This window comes from Phaethon aethereus (assembly GCF_964289735.1).
Source record: "Phaethon aethereus genome assembly, chromosome: 17".
Taxonomy (NCBI): Eukaryota; Metazoa; Chordata; class Aves; order Phaethontiformes; family Phaethontidae; genus Phaethon; species Phaethon aethereus.
This window is the reverse complement of record NC_138593.1, coordinates 7,137,277-7,157,661: the sequence shown is the minus strand read 5'-3', so window position 1 is coordinate 7,157,661 and position 20,385 is coordinate 7,137,277. Positions and strand designations below refer to the sequence as shown.

At 42.7% G+C, this 20,385-nt stretch overlaps 1 protein-coding gene across 1 annotated transcript in view; it reads left to right on the top strand.

The window, feature by feature from the left end:
- Positions 1 to 3,493, top strand: part of GALNT9 (polypeptide N-acetylgalactosaminyltransferase 9) — a gene marked incomplete at its 5' end in the record, with an annotated part of 158,416 nt that extends 154,923 nt beyond the window's left edge. Inside the window, 2 exons of the mRNA XM_082007487.1 lie at positions 2,154 to 2,321; positions 3,072 to 3,493. Of these exons, the coding sequence (XP_081863613.1) occupies positions 2,154 to 2,321; positions 3,072 to 3,218 (315 nt within the window). The 3' untranslated portion in view covers positions 3,219 to 3,493. The remainder of the gene's footprint in view (positions 1 to 2,153; positions 2,322 to 3,071) is intronic.
- Positions 3,494 to 20,385: the final 16,892 nt, after the last annotated feature.

Genomic DNA, 20,385 nt, shown 5'->3' with positions numbered 1-20,385 from the left:
GAGAGAGTGGTCAGGCATTGGAACAGGCTGCCCAGGGAGGTGGTGGAGTCGCCATCTCTGGAAGTGTTCAAAAAACGTGTGGATGTGGCGCTTCAGGACATGGTTTAGGGGACATGGTGGCGCTGGATTAATGGTTGGACTTGATGATCTTGAAGGTCCTTTCCAACCTTAGTGATTCTGTGATTCTGTAATTTCAGCCACATAACAGCAGTAAGGCCAGACAGGCAGTGTATTTCCTGCGTGATAACTGAATTTCTTCAGTGGCTCAGATCTTCACCCTGCAGCATCCTGCCTCACAGCGTACAAGCCACGTAGCTGACTCCATTTTGCAGCCGTTTGGCACCTGGGTGCTGCACTTAACTACTTCTAGGGTAAGAAGGGCAAAATATTATGCTGATGTAATGACTCTGGATTTAAACACAGAAGTGACAAGGAGATACATCTAATTTGACATATTGGCCTGCTGCCAAATTAACATTGTGCTTTTGCTTTAATGTGCTTTGAAATCTCCCTCAATAGGCTCTCCCTCAACGATCCAGGAAGTAGCACTAATTAAGGGGATTACTTATGAATTTTTGCAACTTACAAATGAGGACTCCATCACTATCATAGTTATCTCTGCAATGTGATATCGAGTGAGCTGACAGAGCCCCTTTTCCCTCTGAATGAGCATCTGAAAGCCACCCTTAAGGCTTTGAGGTTTTATTAGAATACAGATGGAAACAAACTGCAGGAGAGAAAAAATCTGATCTGGAAAAAGCAGAATAAGGAGTTTGAAATCAACCTTCCCTCATCAAGATTGTGTTCTTCAGGCCTGCTGTCATCCAGTAATTCTTCAGTGGCTTCTTGGGTTGCAAGAAACTTTTCAAGGTCCCCAGTGTGTCCCTAGGAAAAGCTTTTTTTTTTCCTCTAGTGCCTTGAGATGTGGGTTTATGTCTGCTGCCTGCTTTCCCGGGAGTCTGCAGGCTGTGTGCCGGCTGTGTCCTTTCCCACGCGTGCTGTGCGGGAGGGCGTGCCGTCCCAGCGAGCTCACAGCGCTTAGAGAAGAAGCAGCATCACCCTCCTCTCTGACCAGAAACGTAGCAGCGTGAGAAGGCAACCGGGCAGCCACCCTCTGCTTACAGAAAAGGGCTGCCGTGAACACGGCAAAACTGTTCTCTTCCATCACATGTTTGTATTGTGACTATTAGTCCTGATCAACAAGAGCCATCTACAGATATTCTTCTTGTCTTTTAATGTTTTCCCTTGGTCCAATATTAATGTAATATTCTGGCATGCTGAGATTACAAGAGACAAATTTTTTTACCTCACCTTCTACATATGGATTTTTTTTGCTTGAGGGCCATTTTACTGCAAATGACTTGAGGCAAGTGAAATCATCACTTAAAATAGAAGAAAGGGTAGAAAAAAAAAGGAATTGCACTCCTGTAAAAATTAACATGAATTATTGTGCCTGCTTAAGTTTTTTATTTAAAAAGTCCTGTAAAATCATAAATGGCCCTCACCCGGAGCCTCTAATTACAGCCAGTAGCATTTACCACATCACTATGTTGCAGAACAGTTACGCCTCACGCAAAACTGAAATATCAGGGTGTGATTCTTTATCATGTAGGCCTGAAGCATATGTTTGCCGCTATTTCGCTCATGATTTCTTTTTTCCTCTCATATTTTTGGATACTGGTTGCATGGTTGGATTTTTTCAGTAACATTTGTTTACAAAAACTAATTAGAGGCTATTGATAGCAGCAAGTCTAACAGAGCTCTTAAGAACAAACTGCACAGCACATTGACATTGTGTCCTTGTTAAACCAGCTCCTGCTGAGTGGGTATGATTTACATATCAATGACTTCACTTCCTCGATTGCCCTTTTGCAGTGAAATAGTGGGTAGGGCATGGTGGGGAGCAGAGGTGTGGAAGAAGGGAATATTGTGTCCTACGAGAGACCCTGTGTTGATAAAACAAGTTTCCCGCGCTTTGCCCTCGAGCAGCGTGTGCCAGACTGGGAAGGTCCCAGCACGCAGCAGGACAAGGGACTCCCTGCCAGTGCGTGGGGCAGAAGCCAGCAGGGAAGGCAGCTGCGGGTCAGCTTTGTGTCCCGTTGCTGGGGTCCCTGGGGCTGTGGTTAAAGTCCTCCCTTTCTGTTCTTCCCCAGCTTGTCCGCTACAGCTCGGAAGGCGTCCTGCAGCTGGGGCCGCTGGGCTCCACGGCCTTTCTGCCTGACTCCAAATGCCTCGTTGACGATGGGAAGGGCAGGACACCGACTCTGAAGAAGTGTGAAGATGTTCTGAGGCCAGCACAGAGGTTCTGGGATTTCACACAGGTACGGAAGAGCTCAGGGAGCCTTGCGGAGATAAACTGGTGAGGAATGCTGCTCTAGAGGGTATTTAATGAAAAACAAGGAGGTCTTTAGAGAACTATTCTAGGAATATGCCCCCTAGAAATAGTCAGGTATGTTTTCCATAGGTCATGTGCTATCAGGAGTTTTCTTATATTATTACTAGGAATTTTGGGGTATGCTTTCTAGGAATTTTTAGTTATTCTTTCTTGGAATATTCTCAATTTCTGTAGTGATTGCCAAGAACATACTTGTAACTTTTTTTTAGTGTCTAGGAATTTTTCTAGACTAAACTTTTCTAGGATTTTTCTAGTATGTTTCTAGGAATTTTTAGGTCTAGAGCTTTCAAACAATTTTTAGGACTTTTGAAGTCACCCTTACAGTTTCCAGGATTTCCTATATCTTGGGGTCTGTAGGGATTCTCTAGTGCTTTTTAGAGATTTTCTAGTGATTTCTGGGGAATTTTCTAGCAATTCCTAAATCTAGAATTATCAAGGAATTGTTTTGGTAGTTTGTATGGATTATCTAGCTTCTCCTAGGAATTTCTAGCACTTTCTAGGGACTTTTATCACTTGATATATATACAGAACTTTCCAGGCATTTTAATAGTGCTTTCTAGGAATTTACAGATCTAGCACTATTTTTCTTCTCATCTTTTTACCTTTTCTATTTCTTCTTCTAATTCTTCTTTTTTTTTTTTCAATTTTTTTTTCCTGTTCTGTTTCTTTTTCTTAGAATGGTCCAATCATCAGCAGAGACACTGGCCGTTGTTTAGAAGTGGAAATGTCAAAGGATGCAAATTTTGGGCTCAGATTAGTCGTACAAAGGTGCTCGGGGCAAAAATGGATGATTAGAAACTGGATAAAACATGGCCGACACTGACTGCTGGGGCTGAGAAGCTGCCTCTCCTGCCATTGTCCATTGCTCAGTGTGCCATATCTTGCAAGGCATTTGTCTTAAAGCAAATTAGTTTGAACAGGACTTGGCTCTCAAGAGTCCTTCACAGTTGGGCATTCAAAGGAAAAAAAGAAGAAAATGAAAAGCAGACACAGACATGTGCCCTACTTGGCTCTTCCTTGCTCCAGTAGATGACCTGGGAAGCTTAACAAGAGTTTTTTGTTGATTTGGAAATCTTGTGAAGATCAGAACACAACAGAAAAGTGGGTTCCTTAAGCTTTCCTAGAGGAATTAATAGACAGATGTTTCTATGATAAGTTCAAAGGAGAGATCCCAATACTGCCTCATAAAGAGAGCTCTCTGATGGGTAGCTTTTTAGCTTTAAGTTATTGACTGGTGCACAACTCCTATGGTGAATAATCATGTGCCTTTTTTATTGTACTTCGTATACAAGGGGACTGGAAAAATCCTACCTTTTCAGCATGTCTGGTTCACTGTACTAAACAAGAAGATCTGTAAATAACACTGGAAATATAATATATGATAAATTTCAAGGTTGATTGTTTAGGAGTCTCTATTTCTAGAAAGAGACTGTTCTGCAAATGTTTACAGGTGGTTCTCAACCTTCAAGCTGCTAAAAAGCAGCATTTTAGAGACCTCTTCTAGTTAGACACAGGTAAATGTTGAATAGCTAAAATAGCCACATGCTCCATTATATTGCCACATTTTACATTTCTTGGCTGTAAAGGCATCACAATATAGCACTTGCATATTTAACTCTTTCGAGGCAGTAAATGTCCTAGTAGATGGATGAATTTCTAGAGGCATCAGTTGGCCCACAAGCCCTAAGTACATAAGTGCAAGGCTCCCATCCTGCAGTGCTGTGCATGCAGGTGCACTGTTGTGTTGTTCCAGAAAGGGCCTGGAAGCTGCATACTCATTACTTCTGAAAATAAGTTGACTGACTTAGGTGCCATCTGTGGAATTTAACAACTTGAATCTTCCATTTTGTTACCCATCTCGTGAAAATGTCAAACGTGAGCAAATATACTTCATGAGCACTGTCTAGACAAATTTCCTGAAGAAACCAACAAAGTCTTTTCAGTATTTGGAAAACAAAGAAAAACGTAGCGATAAGAGGGCAAACTAGAGCAAGAACTAGGCAGTATATATAAAGTTACTCTGAAATATAAATGTTTTACTGTAGTTGACCCACTGACGGCATCTTTGTCAACCTGAATTTAATAACGTACCCAGTGGTTCATGCAGTATCTCTGCAGAGGTAGCCAGAGCAATGACAAGGCCTTATCCAAACGGCTGTCAGAATTGATGACCACTGTCAACGTCAGCAGGCTTTGGATGTGGGTCCCTGGCAGGCAACTTCTCATTACAGAAGACTCAGTCATACTGAAGGAGAGACAGAGATGGTATCTGTTAACTTCACTGTTTAATATTTTATAGTAATTCTAAAAAAAAAAAAAAAAAAAAAGTTTTGTTTTGTTTTACTGAGCCAGGAAAATAGGTAATTGCAGACATGGCAGTACCATGAATCTTGTTTCCAGAAGAGCTTTTGCCATTCCTATTTCAAGGCATGCTGAACAAAACAGAATGGAAACAAAGCTAATTTTTCAAGGGCATGATATGTAATAAAATATTTACTTTTAACATGCAAAATCCATCAGTTCTTGTCAACTTGTGGTTGGTATCTAGAGAGCATATCTATATTTTGCCCCAATTTTATTTTTGAAACAGTATGTGCAAGATGTAATACAAAGCCACTTCTCCTGGAGTTTATTTGTGGCTAATTGCTCATCTTTATTTATGTCATGTGGATCAGGTTATGCATGAATATTTACAAAAGAATAATTCTGGGTGAGATTCTAAGTATAAAAATGCTTAAAATTCCGTGTTTACGGTTAGTTGAACACGACCTCTTGAACAGCATAATAAGACCTGCAGAGAGAGGCAGCATCTTTAATAAAGCAAGTAATACAGTAAAAAATCACGGCCATGCTCAGTATTCAAGCTTTTCCTGCAGGTCTTAAACAGGTAGAAAGCTTCAGGCTAAATATAGATTGGGAACAGTTGCCCTGCATTTAACTACTTATGTTAACCCCTTAGCCAATTTAAAAGGATAGTCACCATCTATGGAGCAGGTGTTGAACGCTTTGTACAGGAGTTCTATTTGCAAGTGACTTTTCATCTTCTCTCCAGATACAATTTAAAAGGGAGAAATTGTATGAAAGCTGTATTCTTCTTTTGTTTACTCTGATGGAGTTTTACAGTAAAAGACAGTTTTACCAGGTGAGCTTTTTGGGGAGTAAAGTCACAGGTCATTCACACCATTTTTAGTCTTTCCAATTAATAAGTGCTAACTATTTTATATGAAGATGGATGGAAGTTGAAAGTAATTATATATCAGTGTGACTACTAAATGCCTAAGTATTAGAGTATAAAGTTACTGTGCTCAACAGAAGCAAATATGCCACATGCTTTTTTTTGCCTTGGTTTTTTTTTCCTTGTCTCAAATTGCCAATCTATGCTTGATTCTTGGGGCAGCAAGCCTTTCAAAACCTGGGTAAATGAAAAAGGAAAGCTGAATATTTGGAGGAATAACAGGTTTTAAATTTACTACCCTAAAAGTAGTGTTGCATTTGTGGTTTAGGAGCTTTGAAGCTAAGAAGCCCAGATAGATCTGCATTTACTGGCGAAGAATTCAAGCAAGCAGGACAACCTTTCACTATGACACCAGCGCAATGAATGTTCAACTGGTTGTCTTCAGAATTTCAGTACTGCGCGTTTTCAGTGGCCAGTGCAAAGCACTGGAATGTGGCCACACCGCCTAACTGAGAGCCGTCAGCCCTGGCAAGCTTCGAGTGCGGAGGCCACAGGCTGCAGAAGGCTTGCAAGAGCGAGATTTTCAGTATAAGAAGGAAAGCAGATTTGTGTGATAACTAAATGGCTCTGAGATTTACAGAATAATACAGAAGAATTCAAATAACTCTTAAAGGTGGAGTTGGTATTTTCTGTGATTGTCTTTTTTTTTAAGGTTTACTGAAACAATTTCTTATATCTGAAGAACACATCTGTTGGATTCTTTTTACTTTAGTCTTTATATGTCTGAACCACTGCTTTGCCTGTGGTATTAACATGGTGACTCTGCATGTGAGAGAGGAGGTCTTAAATATTCTCTCATAAAACGAATAATAATTTTAAAAGCCTTGAGCATTATTTGTTTTAACCAAAGTCTATGTATCTCTTGTCAGTGTTTCATCCCTTAGTATACTCTGAAGTCCTGTTTAATGTTGTTTCAAATTTTCAGTCTTGTTTCCCACAGTGCAGCAGTCCAGATATTATGAAAAATATTTAATATAGTGTAATATGCCTTTGCAGAGAAAATTCAGATCAGAATATATAATTGTTATTTTGTTTGATTTGGGAGATTATGGAGTTAAATACTAGGTTCTACAACAGAAGAACAGAAGGTGAGAAGGAACATCAAGTCTAGTACACTGCTGTCAAAGGCAGACCAGTAAAAAAACACTTTTGTAAGCATGTCAAAATCCCTAAAAATCAGTTTGAGTCCTATGGGAAAAAAAGCCCTATGTCCTTTGAGAGCTAGAAACTATTTTCTAAGCTGAATTTATTCTTGACTTGATTAAAGCCATTTGTTCCTCAGCTAAAATTGTCCTCCAGCTTTATGGGCTCACTGGTTCCTGAGACATACTAGCCTCCAATGGAAAGCACCTAAGAGAAAGAGGAGCTAAAAAAGGTGTTGTTGAAGGACCCAGTGGATTCCACTGCACTTTCATAAAGATCAACGCACATATTGTCCTCATCCATGAGGCATGAGAACTCTTCAGGACTGTCCCACAACCAAAAAGCTAAACTCTGGTTTCATAAAAGTAATCTAAGGCAAAAATATGGAAACAAACAGTTCTTCATACGTATTGTGAAGGTGTTGAACTATCTATATCTCACTTCAATGAATGACGTGGGGCTTGGCATGTCTGAAGATCAGGCCTTCACAGTCCTTTGGAAACTTTACGTTTCTTTTCATCAGCCTGCTCCTTTTTAACAACTGTGGTCTAGTAAATGAAAACCTCACTTGCCGTATGACAAGGGTTGTAATCTATCTGACATAGGACAGCTGCAATTTTAAGTACTTAAGCCAGAGCTAATAAGATTTAATGAAATAGCACCAGTCCTAATCTGTTCTTTAGATAATTACACAGCATGTAATTCCTTCAGTATCCAGTGTTCATTTGAAATGGTTCATTAACAGCCATACGAAAGCCCATTATGGCTTGATTCTGGACCAATGAATTGGGTTGTAAGAAGAACTTTAATAGAAGTTCGAGTTCAGAAGGTATTTGGCATATTATTATTCAGTTAGGAAACAAATACCTTTGCTTTTTTCATTAAAGGCTTTCAGAGGAAGAACAACTGTCAGAATTCACTTAATGGAGAACGTTTCTAGCAATGATGTTCCATTTTTGACTGTTTTGGCTGCCTGCTTCTTACTGCTAATCAGTTGATCGTAAGGTCATGCCACAGATAAAAGATGGTATTGCAAACTGGAGGAACGAGCTAACAAGCTGCATAGACACCAAGGATTCATCAGGTCTTCACATGTCTCTAGATCTGGATCACAGAATCACAGAATGGTAGAGGTTGGAAGGGACCTCTGAAGATTATCTGGTCCAACCCCTCTGGCAAGGCAGGATCACCCAGGGCAGGTTGCACAGGAACACGTCCAGTCGGGTTTTGAAGGTCTCCAGAGAAGGAGACTCCACAGCCTCTCTGGGCAGCCTGTTCCAGTGCTCCATCACCCTCACAGTAAAGAAGTTTTTCCTCATGTTGAGGTGGAACTTCCTGTGCTGCAGTTTGGATGCCACCAAAGTAAACTCAATATTCTCTCTGGAAAGAATCCCAGACTTCACACATTTTTGTGTTGCTTCATCAGGAATACCTATTCAAGAGACCACTGTAGTATGTACCTCTAAATCTTACTTGTGCAGCTATAATTTGATTTTTTGTGTATGTGTGTGTGTGACATTAGTGGACTTAAGGTGAGAACTGTAATTACTGAATGCATGGAAAATACATTAATTGGCACCATGATCTGCTGAAGTATGTGCATCATGCATTTACAGCTTCCTGTGTGGTAACAAGGATATTCTTGAAATACTCACTGAGTGAGTTCTGCTAGAGATGGAGTCTGCTTACAGCGTGAACTAAGGAAGCCCAAGGAGTAAACACTGAAATAATATAGTTAGTAATTCTCCGTGAATTCTCTCTACACAAAGCAGGTCAATATTTGCATCTTCTAAAAAATGTAATGAGGTTCTCTCTTAACAGTCTCCCTATTTTACTCTGGTAACTGTTGAAAATACCTTGTCCCTATAAAGATTTTGGACGCTTATGCCCAGTGAAGACTTTAGCTGTGTCTTTACAATGCCCCAGCCATCAAGGGCATTAGAAAAAGAGATTTACGGTGACCTCTTTAGTACACCGTAATGGATTTTATAATGGTTTCACAAAATACATTGACTTACATTACAAAAGCATTAATGATAGGTAACTAAAGGTATTGAGTTCATGGATTGCCCTAAGTAAAAACAGTGTTTTCTTTGGCCAAGAATATTTACTTATAAATACACCAATGAAGTGATATATGGCACCCTGATTTTGAAGAACAGAATTTCTGAATCAAGAGCATTCTTCAAAGACATATAGAAGCACTTATTACTTTTCATAGGGTTACAGTTTTCTAGTGGCCATCAACAAATATTGCCCAGTTTTCAACCTCTTTGTAATAAGTTTAATTTAAAAAAATAATGCAGCAATTGGAAGGCAAGTTGTGACTGCAAATAATTTTTCATTATGCGGTGCATCATCAAATCGATTTGTATTTACACTTGAAAAGTTAATAAATTACTATGCATTTTACTGCTGACATGAGCTGCATTTTTTATTATTGTACATTTAGTCACTTTGTATTTAAAATTCAAAGCTGTCACACAAAGGAAAACTAGAAAAGCAAAGCATACGTGCATTTGAAAACTTAAATTGTATATAATCTGTTCTGAAAGGTAGTCAGCCCATTTTTGAGATAAGCACAGCACACTTTGCAGCAGATCACAAGCTGTTCTCAAGGGGACAAGCTCTGCACGTGTCAGAGGAGACTCGCCACCACACACTCGTTAGAGACCTGGGCCCTGGGCACGCACATCCAAAACTGGACTGACACCAGTACAGGTGTCGTGGTTTAGCCCCAGCTGACAACTAAGCACTGTGCAGCCGCTCACTCACTCCCGCTCCCGCAGTGGCACGGGGGAGAGAATTAGGAAAAAAAACCTCATGGGTTGAGATAAACACAGTTTAATAGGACAGAAAGAGAGAAAGAAACAACAATGATAATACCAACAAAGGAATGTACAAGAACAAGTGATGCCCAATACAGCAATTGCTCACCACCTGGTGATCGACAGCCCGTCCCTGAGCAGTGATTCCTGCTTCCCAGCTAACTCCAGTTTATGTACTGGGCATGACGTCGTATGGTATGGAATATCTCTTTGGCCAGCCTGGGTCAGCTGTCCTGGCCGTGTCCCCTCCCAGCTCCCTGTGCACCCCCAGCCTCCTTGCTGGCAGGCCAGCACGAGAAGCTGGACTTGTCCTTGACTGCTTAGCAACAAGCCAAAACATCAGCACCTTATCAACAGTTTCTCATCCCAAATCCAAAACACAGTCTCACACTAGCTTCTGTGAAGAAAACCAGCTCTATCCTGGCTGAAACCAGGACAACAGATAAGGATTGCACTGCGACTGTTAGACCTGAGGGATGGCTTGTCTTGCCATCCCAGTACAAAGATGTAGCTGCATAATGCTTGCAGGTACCCATCCACACAGCAGCACCGGCACTGTTCTTGTATGGTCCCGCAGGACCAGTAAGTGCTCCACAAGAAGCATTCAAACATAGATTAAGAAAACCCCCATTAAAAATTCTGACCTTGCAATCACCATTCCTCGAATCATTGAACCGTGGGGAAAAATATGCTGTCGAACCACAGACAGGACGCTGACAAGGAAAGTGTTCTCTTTCGAGGAGTTTTGCATTGGAGCTGTTTTGGCAATTCAAATGTGTAAGAGCACAACTGATCTGTCATTGTGGTGTTACTGTTTTAAAGAACACTCCCTTAACCGAAGAAACAGAACAGCTGATACTTCCCAAACTGCCTGGCTAACACAAAGGACTGAAGGATATCCCACACCCTGTGACCTGACCTGTATCAGTAGAGAGGCCAGATCTGCAGACGATATAAAATGTCACTGCTCTGCTGCAGCCAGGGAAGTTGTGGGAACTATAGTAATTTATATCCTCTATAGATGTGGTCTGTTGCAACTGATGATACTGCTATTAACTTGATTTTTTTTCTGCTTCCAAAGTCACTTTTATCCACCCAAACGCAATAGAAAGGGGATATGGTGTGCTTATGAACTCCTTCTATACTGTAAAATTCTATCAGAATATCTACGCAGCCCAGCACCTCATCATTGAAAACAGTCAATAATTGATGCTTAGAAGAATGAAATAGGAGACAGGGAAAACGTAAAACGATCCTTTCATCATATGTTTCCCCCTAATTTCAAAAGGTAAGGACTTCACGAGCCAGAGGCTATACACACCAACCCAACTACTGGATTGAATAACTACTGTGAGCCTGTATGTATCTAATCCATGTATACCTCTGGATGTCAAAACACCCTGTTGTAATAAATAGCATAATTGCTGCGAGTCAGTATCTCTGCTTTTCATTCCATAGGATGCCCTGTAGTTCTCTTATGGTGAAAAACTGTGAATAACTGCTGACAACTCTTTTTTTAACACCCTTCTTAGTTTGACCTCTGTCATCCTCTTTTGAAATATATTTCAGAACCAATTGCGTGTCATACTTTTTTTTGTACCACTAGTAAACAACTTCGTAAAAGCACAAGCAGATGCTCTGTGCCATATATTGGACTGGGTGATAGCACGGTGAGAGCTGGTCGGGTTCCTGAACCGCTCAGCAGTATAAAACATACAGTGCTGGTTTTAGCATTGATTTTGGATCTCAGCCACACTACTTCTCCTCTGTTAGCGTATGCACAAAGTTTGCAATTTGTGATCAAAGAGCACAGAGCATCTAAGAAAGGATCTGACACCTTCTTTCATTCTGCTAGAAAGAACTCCCTGCCCTGCTCCTCCTGCTAGGAGGTGGCCGTAGTGCCCACCCATGGGCTACAGTTGTGTGACTGGACTGGGACATGCTTCCCTGACCCTGGCTCTCTTGCACACCTCTGGTTCAGATGAATTTACTGGGTGAGACCTGAGTGCACAAGCTTTCTCCTTGCCGATTTCTACAAGGACGGTGTCTGCCAAAGTCGAAGAGGAGCTGTTAAGAGATTCCCTGATTTACTCAGAGGCTGTCTGTAGTCTTCAGGTGGGCAACAACACAACCAGCCTCAGAAGGAATAGCCTGTCTCAGCCTTGGCAAATTTAGCTCCATCTCCAGGATCGGTCTTTTTTAAGGTGAGACATTTCTTTGTAAATCCACACTGAGGACTCTGCGTAGAAACGCTGCTTTGTTGCTAGCCGAGTTATGCTGTGGACTTAATTTCCTATTATAACCAAGCCAGCATTTCTTGGAAGGAGAAATGTCACCTTTAAAGGTACCATATGCTTGATAGAATGAATGTTCTGTGAGTAATATCCAGCAAAATTAGGTTATATAAATAATTTGTCAACAGTTCTGCATCTGACAACATTTGTACTGCAGAAGTTATCCTAAGTCTCAGATTTTTTACTGTAAAGAATGTATATCATGAATGTAGCCACCCCTCTTCTTTTTTTGATCAATAAATCTTCATGAATCAACTGTCAATCCTGAGTATGTGTCTGTAACTGACCACTAAGTAGCAGTGATAATGATATTTCAGCCTATACATTGTTTGGTTTTTTTGTTTTGTTTCGTCTGTCTGTTGTTACTGTAATGTAGTTGAGCACCTGTATTAGTTAAACTTTCCTTTGCATCCTGACTGGTTATCTGGAATTTAAAACAAGAAAATAAGAACTGAGGCATTTCCCTGTTTGTAATGTTAAGGTGAAAGCAAACAAACAAACAAACAGAACCTCTTTATGCTAGAATTTATGAAACATTTGTAACCTGTGAACAAATCCAAGAACTCACTTCGGTGCCTAAAACCAACTATAATCCTAAGCACCAGCAAAAAAATCTCAGCCCTTTTCTTGCAAATCTAGTGCAACCTTTTTCTGGACTATGTTCTTCTTCTCATAAACTCACTTTTACTGCTTAACCATATTCTCTGACTTTCCTTTTAGGCAGTTCTCACCTTCTTCTGTCATCTTATTTCCCTAATGTATTGTGTAGCTTATTTTCAGGTGTGCTACTAATGTAGGTGACCTGCATTGAAAAAAGGAGCCTTCTAACCAACAAAAATAATTCTGTCATTTACAGAACTTAGGGGTAAAGGTGCGTCCAGCAAAGTGACGTGACATTCATTAGACCATTTTTAAGAGTTTCTTACTAGTTTCAGAAAAGCCAGGCAGAACTTCCTAATGGCCTTCATCTTGCTGACAGTGGAGGCTGTAGCATGACGCCTTGGGTGGGCCCTGCTGGCAGAAAAAGGTTGAGGTTTCTTGAGGAAAAGGTTGTGTTTTAGTGTCATAACTTGGAGTTGTGGAAATGGGATGATAAGGGAAGGGCAAGGCATATCAGGATTTCCTTGAACTGGAACAGTGGGAGTTAAACATGAGAGACTGAGCTGCACTGTCCAATCTGGAAAGCATGAACCCACATACAGCAATTCACCAAGTGATAAGGCCCTGGGTTCTTTACATGAATAACTGAGCTTTAATAAAGAGATTTTAATCAGGACTCAAGAAAGATTTTTCTGCTTTTGCAGCTTATTACAGTGAAATCTGTCTAATTTGTTGACATTGCTCCAAAACACACATGGGTTGGTGCCGTGGTGTGCTAGCAGTGAAACACTTGCCAAAACTTACTGAAATTCTCAATGTACTACACATGTTGGCATTCTGTGCAGAAAATGGTGCCACCTATCAGCAAGAAGGAGGAAATTAAACAGCAAAATTATTTATTTAAACAGAAGAAACTGCTATTTTCATTGCAAGTCTGATGGTTTTGTATTAAGAAGCAATTAGCAAGATGTTCAGCCTGCTCAGGATGATTCTGGGTAAGAGAGGTGCTGACCTGGCGGGCTACTCTCACACTGCAAGAGGAGACCTAGGCTACACAAACACTGGGTGCTCCCGTCCTGCTGACCAAAGGGCAGAGAGTTATGAGAAGAGAATCTGCATCAAGGGTGCAAATTGCAAGTCAAGCAGATCAGCTGAGGGCCAACTCACTAAAGGGTAGTAGTTAAATATTTTTGTGAATCTGAACCTAAATAACTTTGGATCCAGTTTTTCTCTTTTCACGTGGTAGAGGTCATTCTGAGCCACTCTTGAGAGCAGGGTGTCAGCTCATTAAAGTCACACAGGTATTTTGAAAATGTTTTTCCTTGTTCTTTGGAAAGGTACATTTCGAATGATTCTGTTGGAGTTTTTCTTTAAAATACGCAGAATACATCCTAGATCCTAGCATGTCCAAGCGATGTGTTTCCCTCATAGTCTCAAGCTGTCATAATACTGAGGCCCAGGACACTGCATTATGCCGCCGCCTTTTTCCGAACAGAAATTAAGTTCAAAGCTTCAGTGGGCTCCTGAGGGGCAGTGAGGGATTTATCTTGTGTTCAGCCTTATCAGAAAAAAGTCAGGACACTTTTCATCTCTTAGGAGCCTGCTTTATGTTTTTGATCCTGGAGCCAAAGCTGCTTTCTTAAGTCTGAAACATTTACAGAGACCCTTTTTGCTGTCAGGCCAGAGTGACGTAAGGCTTTCTAACAGTGCTTCACTGGGTTTAGTAAAGGGCACTCTGTGTAACTATTAGACATATTTAACACCTTACAACCTTACATTTTTGAAGCACTTTCTTAACTTCTTTGCCTGAGCACAAGGCAAAACATTGGACTTCGAGAGTTTGGGTTTTTTTTTCTTTTCCTTTTGAAATGCATTGATAAACGTGGCCAAAAATTTAGTCTGAGGTAAATGTGAACAGCTTCATCATGTCTCACAGAATTGTTCTTCTGTACACCAGCAGCGGATTCATCCCAAACAGGTAGAAAAATGCTGGCTGCTTAGGGAAAAAAAAACCCCTCCTAATTAGTTAATTTCTGCCAGGCCTGAGGACTTCATGATAATTTGGAGGTCTCATGTACTTACTGTGCTCACAAGGACCAGAAGGTATCAAGCAGACTTGGCAACTCACAGCACTGAGGAAAAAGATAAAATATAGGTTTTAGGATTTGTTTTGGTTTGTAAGCATGAGAATCAAAGAACTGTTGAAGTGGCAAGCACAGAAAGTAAGCTGGTGCTCATAATTTCTGTTTTGAAATGTACACTTCGGTTCCTTTGAGCATTTCATAGTGAGAATTAAAATCTAAAGAGAGGGGCACAAAAGTAACTGCAATAATTTCTAAGTACCAGTGTGACTCTCATTGTTATGTATCTGAATGTGTCACAATCACTAATGAACCTGTTCCTGCAACACCCTTGTAAGGTATCCTCCCCCTCACAAAGAGGGAACTGGAATACAGGGAGGATAAGGACTGAATTTATCCTAGCTCGTTTTAAACACTTAACTGAGGAGAATGCCAGGCTCCTCATCACTCCTGCCTCTGTCTGGTGGGAAAAAGAGGCCCTAAGAGCAAAGAGCTCTTTTATTTTTCTTCTTTCCTTCTACCTTTGTCTCCAAAATTTGAGTTCAGGGCCTAAAGCCACCATGGCAAAAAGCCTGGCTGAAGTGGTTCACCAGCAGAAGTCTGTAACAAAATAGGGGGTTGAATATCCTGTTTCTTGGATGAAGCAATGACAAGACGTGCTTCCTCTCTTACTCGTACACGCAGGGAAAAGTGGCTCATGACCTTCAGCGGAGCTGTCGGATTTAACGCCAAGCAGATACAGTTAAACTATGGGGAAATTAGATGTAATTGAATGCAACATGGTGAGTGAGGATGTGCCCTCTAAGACCCGTAATGCTAACGCGCTGGCCTCCAGAACAGCTAGTCTACATTTACACAGTATATTTATCTCAGGTCATTTCTACTTCAGTGGTGCTCTCCTTTGAGTAGCACATTACCAAATCCCTTCAAATCCTCCTCCAAAGAGAAGTGTCATCTAGGGAGAGCAGGTTTTTCAGGAGTAGCTTCAGTTTTATCTTGAGGTAGAAGTCAGCAGATGCTTCTTTGGATGATGGTTCTAAATCAGTTTTTATTATTCTATTTCTGGTATCATTACTCCATATTTCCAGTCCTCCTTTTCACCATCCACTACAGTTTCTCTGTTCTACAATAAATTTAAATCATACTCTTTATGTCCAGCCCTCCAATCTGAATTGCTCAAGATAAAAACTTCACAAAGAAAGCACATTAGCACTGGAATTTAAACAAAGGAGAGAAAAAAAATCCACCCAAAGGAGGGAGGTTCCAGATATAGAGAGTCAAAGAATTACAGAATCACAGAATCTTTAAGGTTGGAAAAGACCTTTTAAATCATCGAGTCCAACCATCAACCCAACACCACCATGCCCACTAAACCATGTCCTGAAGTGCCACATCCACACATTTTTTGAACACATCCAGCGATAGTGACTCCACCACCTCCCTGGGAAGCCTGTTCCAATGCCTGACCACTCTCTCAGTAAAGAAATTTTTCCTAATATCCAATCTAAACCTCCCCTGGTACAACTTGAGGCCATTTCCTCTCGTCCTATCACTAGTTAGTTGGGAGAAGAGACCAACACCCTCATCGCCACAACCCCCTTTCAGGTAGTTGTAGAGAGCAATTAGGTCTCCCCTCAGCCTCCTCTTCTCCAGACTGGACAAGCCCAGTTCCCTCAGCCGCTCCTCATAAGACTTGTGCTCCAGACCCCTCACCAGCTTCGTTGCCCTTCTCTGGACGTGCTCCAGCACCTCAACATCCTTCTTGTAGTGAAGGGCCCAAAACTGAACACAGGATTCGAGGTGCGGCCTCACCAGTGCCAAGTACAGGAGCACAATCGCTTCCCTACTCCTGCTGGCCACACTATTTCTGATACAGGCCAGGATGCTGTTGGCCTTCTTGGCCACCTGGGCACACTGCCGGCTCATGTTCAGCCGGCTGTTGACCAGAACCCCCAGGACCTTTTCTGCCGGGCAGCTCTCCAGCCACTCCTCCCCAAGCCTGTAGCGCTGCATGGGGTTGTTGTGACCCAAGTGCAGGACCCGGCACTTGGCCTTATTAAACCTCATACAGTTGGCCTCTGCCCATCGATCCAGCCTGTCCAGATCCCTCTGCAGAGCCCTCCTACCCTCCAGCAGATCAACACTCCCACCCAACTTGGTGTCATCTGCAAACTTACTGAGGGAGCACTCGATCCCCTCATCCAGGTCATCAGTAAAGATACTTAATGATTTTCCCACCTCTGTAAGCATGCAGCTTTCACGGGTAAGAAAATGTATCTAAGACACTCCATGCCCCTGAATGCAGAAAAAGTTTGTCCTAAAGGAGGCTCTATGCACTGAGATGTCTGTTTTATGGAAAGACATGGGAAGAAGCTGATCTGTAAACTTACATGTTATTTCACCATCTGGAGAAAGGCACTTTTCCCACCTCAAATTCTCCTTCTGCTTTCTCTTCATACTTTCCATTTCCCCACACACGCTGAGCTTGGCTGAGCTGGCATCCTGCTCCTTTGTGGGTCCGTCAGTTGGGTTCTAATAAAAGATATGGTGCCAGGTTCCTGAGCAAGAGCAAGCCAGAATGCATCACTGAGCCTTCCTGGAGGTGAAAGTGAGCTGGTGGACAGTGGGGAGTGTGATGCACGCTATGTATTCCACAGGGGAAAAGGCTCAAGGGAATATACACACAGAGTTAGGCCCAATTAGTAAATTCATTAGAAAGAATACTGCGTCTGAAACGAAACTGTGAAATTCAGCCCATGGGCTTTATGCTGTACTGCATGTATTGCTAAGAGACTTTCTGAAAAATCCTGCTCCTCCTCTTGTTAATGTGCTGATGAAATCTGACTCTAATCCAAGGTTCTGATTTACTCTGTGTGTATGCATGTGTGACACACATGCATCACGGAGCTTTTGTGTCACAAAAGTGAATAGGGGCCAAAGAGTAAAAGAGAATCAGCACCAGCGTAATAGTGAAAAAGGAGAAGTAAAAAGTGAGTGGATTTAAACTATTTAAGTATATTTTTACAGTCTACACATTCACCATCCCACCCTCGCTCCCTTATCCAAGGTGAGACTCTTGCTGCCAGAAATAAATTCTGTTCTAGTGATGTTTTGTTGTACCTTATCACATAAAACGAATGTTTTTCAAAAAGTTTTCTTACATGAAGGCAATGAAGTAAGCAATCTCTAACGCGTAGCTCAGGCTTACAGAAGGACAGAGAGGACTCCCTTTGGCTTGGATGGCATTTGTGGTCTGCAGGCAGGAAAAGGCAGCATGCTGTTCTCTGTAGGGTATACAGTCTGAAACATTTTTATCAGAACTGCTAGATAGATATCTTAATAAGCTGGAGTTAAACAACCGGGTGTTCTTATCTTGGAGGCAAAAAAAAAAAAAAGAAATAGTACATTTAAAATTCACCATATGCACAGTAACTTGCAGTTAGTAATTAAATTCTCACAACATCCTTTCACAGTGCCAGGCAGAGCATATTGGCTTAGGTTGGCCTGGTTGTCGAGTGTGAACCGAAGTGATTTCTAACAGCAATCAAATACATTTTGAAACGTGCTCATAAAAATGCTAGCTCAGTGGCTCAAAGCAATAATGATTCACGTATTAGCAAATGAACCTGTCCTCTGCAAGCTAGCCCCTGAAATGCAGTAAGGGATCAGTCCAAGGTAAGAAAGAACTGTATTTATTAAGATGCTGAGAGGTAATATTCTGTGGTGGGAGTTTGGGGTGACATCAATTCAACATCAGTGGAATAGCTGTGGATTGAGGTGTTGGACTGGACTCTGGAAGCAGGCTCTCTCAAGGACGCCTTTATCAAACCTATATCCACAGAAGGATTTAGGTAATGTAATTGCCAGAAGTCCTTCCATCCCTTGGTGGTACCCAAGGTAGCCCCTTTAGTCGGTGTACGAGCAAGGCTGGGACACAGAGGTGAGAATAGCTAGCCCGTATGTCCTGTGCTGTGAGGATGCCTGCCTCGCGCGAGGCAGGAAAAGGAAAGGCCTGTGTGTAAGACCTAGCAGTTTTCAGATAAATAACAAAGCTACCTTCCACTGCAACTTCTGGGTGTGTTCAAAGAACACTCTGAAGGGGTTGTGAATTAAAAAAAAAACAAAAACAAAAACAAAAAAACCCTCCCCAGGAGCCTAACAACACGAGCAGCAGCCAGACACTCCTTTCTTTTGACCATGAAATGGAGTCAGATTCTCCCTTCTGTTGAGCCCCCCTTGAACGTTCATCGTGCTGGTCCTGGTGCTCAGGGAGGGCCCATGGGACCAGAGCTCCAAAAGTTGGAGAGCTGCAGAAACCTGGGGTCTCGGGGGGCCCCTGGCCAGGCTCTGCCATCATTTATTCCTGTCCTCTCAGGCAGCATCAACAGTAAGGAAATGGGAACAAGAGAGGAGAAGCAGCGTGGAGAGAGAATCAATAAGGACTTGGGTATTTTATGGGAGCAGAAAAATCTTAAATAAATATCTGCACAGAATCCCTACTCTGTGAATCAGAGATTACGATCCATTTTATCCCACTGGTTTTAATTTGTTGCCAGAGGCCCTTCGGCGAACTGGCATTTAGCGCATCGAGGGGTGAAGAGGACGACAATATGGCTTGCAGACTTCAGAGCTGTGACCTTTCCGAGCACAATGTATAAAATCTGTAGATCTCGCTTACAACAAGCGACCAAGTCTGGGCGCAGCAGGCAGAAACCAGCAACCCCACCGCTGCCGCCATCTGCAAAATCAGTACCTCATTAAACCCAGCGGCTGCCATCTGCCTGCCCTGGGACTCTGGGCGAGGCTGAAAAACGGGTGTACCTCCAGGTTGGGGGGACTATAGCTCGGGCCGTGCAGGCCTCCAGCCAAGAGGCTGCTGCGGGCTTTCCCCTCACGCCGGAGGGGCCTTCTCCGTGGGCAGCAGGGAGCCGGTACCAGTGGGCTGCGGCGGGGCGGAGCCGACCGCCGCGTCCCTGTGAGGGAGCGCAGTGCGGCGCGGCGAGGCGGCTGCTCGCGCTGCGCCTGACGGGCCCGAGGCCGGGGGCGGGCCCGGCCGGGGAAGCTTCTGGAAGGGAGGAGAGGGCCCAGCAAGGGGCGTGAAGAGTGGGGGAGTGCTCGGCCCGCCGCAGGCCTCCGGAGGAATGGGAGAAAGGTTTCTTCCTGAGGGCCTGGCAGAAGAGTTCCTCACAGACACCCCAAAAGGGGCAGCGTTAATGAGCCTCTTGTTAGGCCTGCGGCTGACTCGCAACGCCTGGCTGCCGCCACAGCGGTGTCTCTGAGGGGAGCCGCGCTGTGGGGACCCGTCGCTCCCCAAGGGCTGCTCGCCAGGGAGAAGCTGGAGCCAGCCCACGTGGTTCCCTGCCCAGGAAGCAGACCTGGCACAGCAATAGCCACACAACTGCTTTTGCTCGGTCCAGGATGCTTTCTTGTGAAGCGCCAGGCACTGTGGTGTAGGAGGCAGAAAAGCAGAGCCCACAGGCTGGCTGCGTTACAGCGGGTCCTGCATGTTCTCCACGGTGAGTGGGCTAGAGCAGTCTTAATACGCTTCACACACTGAACTCACTTTCTTCTTCCAGCGCTCTGATACATTTATTTTTCTTTTCCAAAGCCTGTGTGTGTCTCTGTTCATAATGCTATTTTAATCCCTTATGTGTAATAGCCCTTTTGTTCCCCTGCAGTTGCATCCATGTTCTCACAGGTGCTTTGGAGGCAAACCAATGTTTAGTCAAAGCTTCAGGAAAAAGGAAAAAAATACAAATTTCTTCTTTAAAAAAAAAACAGCAAAACATGTAACATCCACAATGGTTTC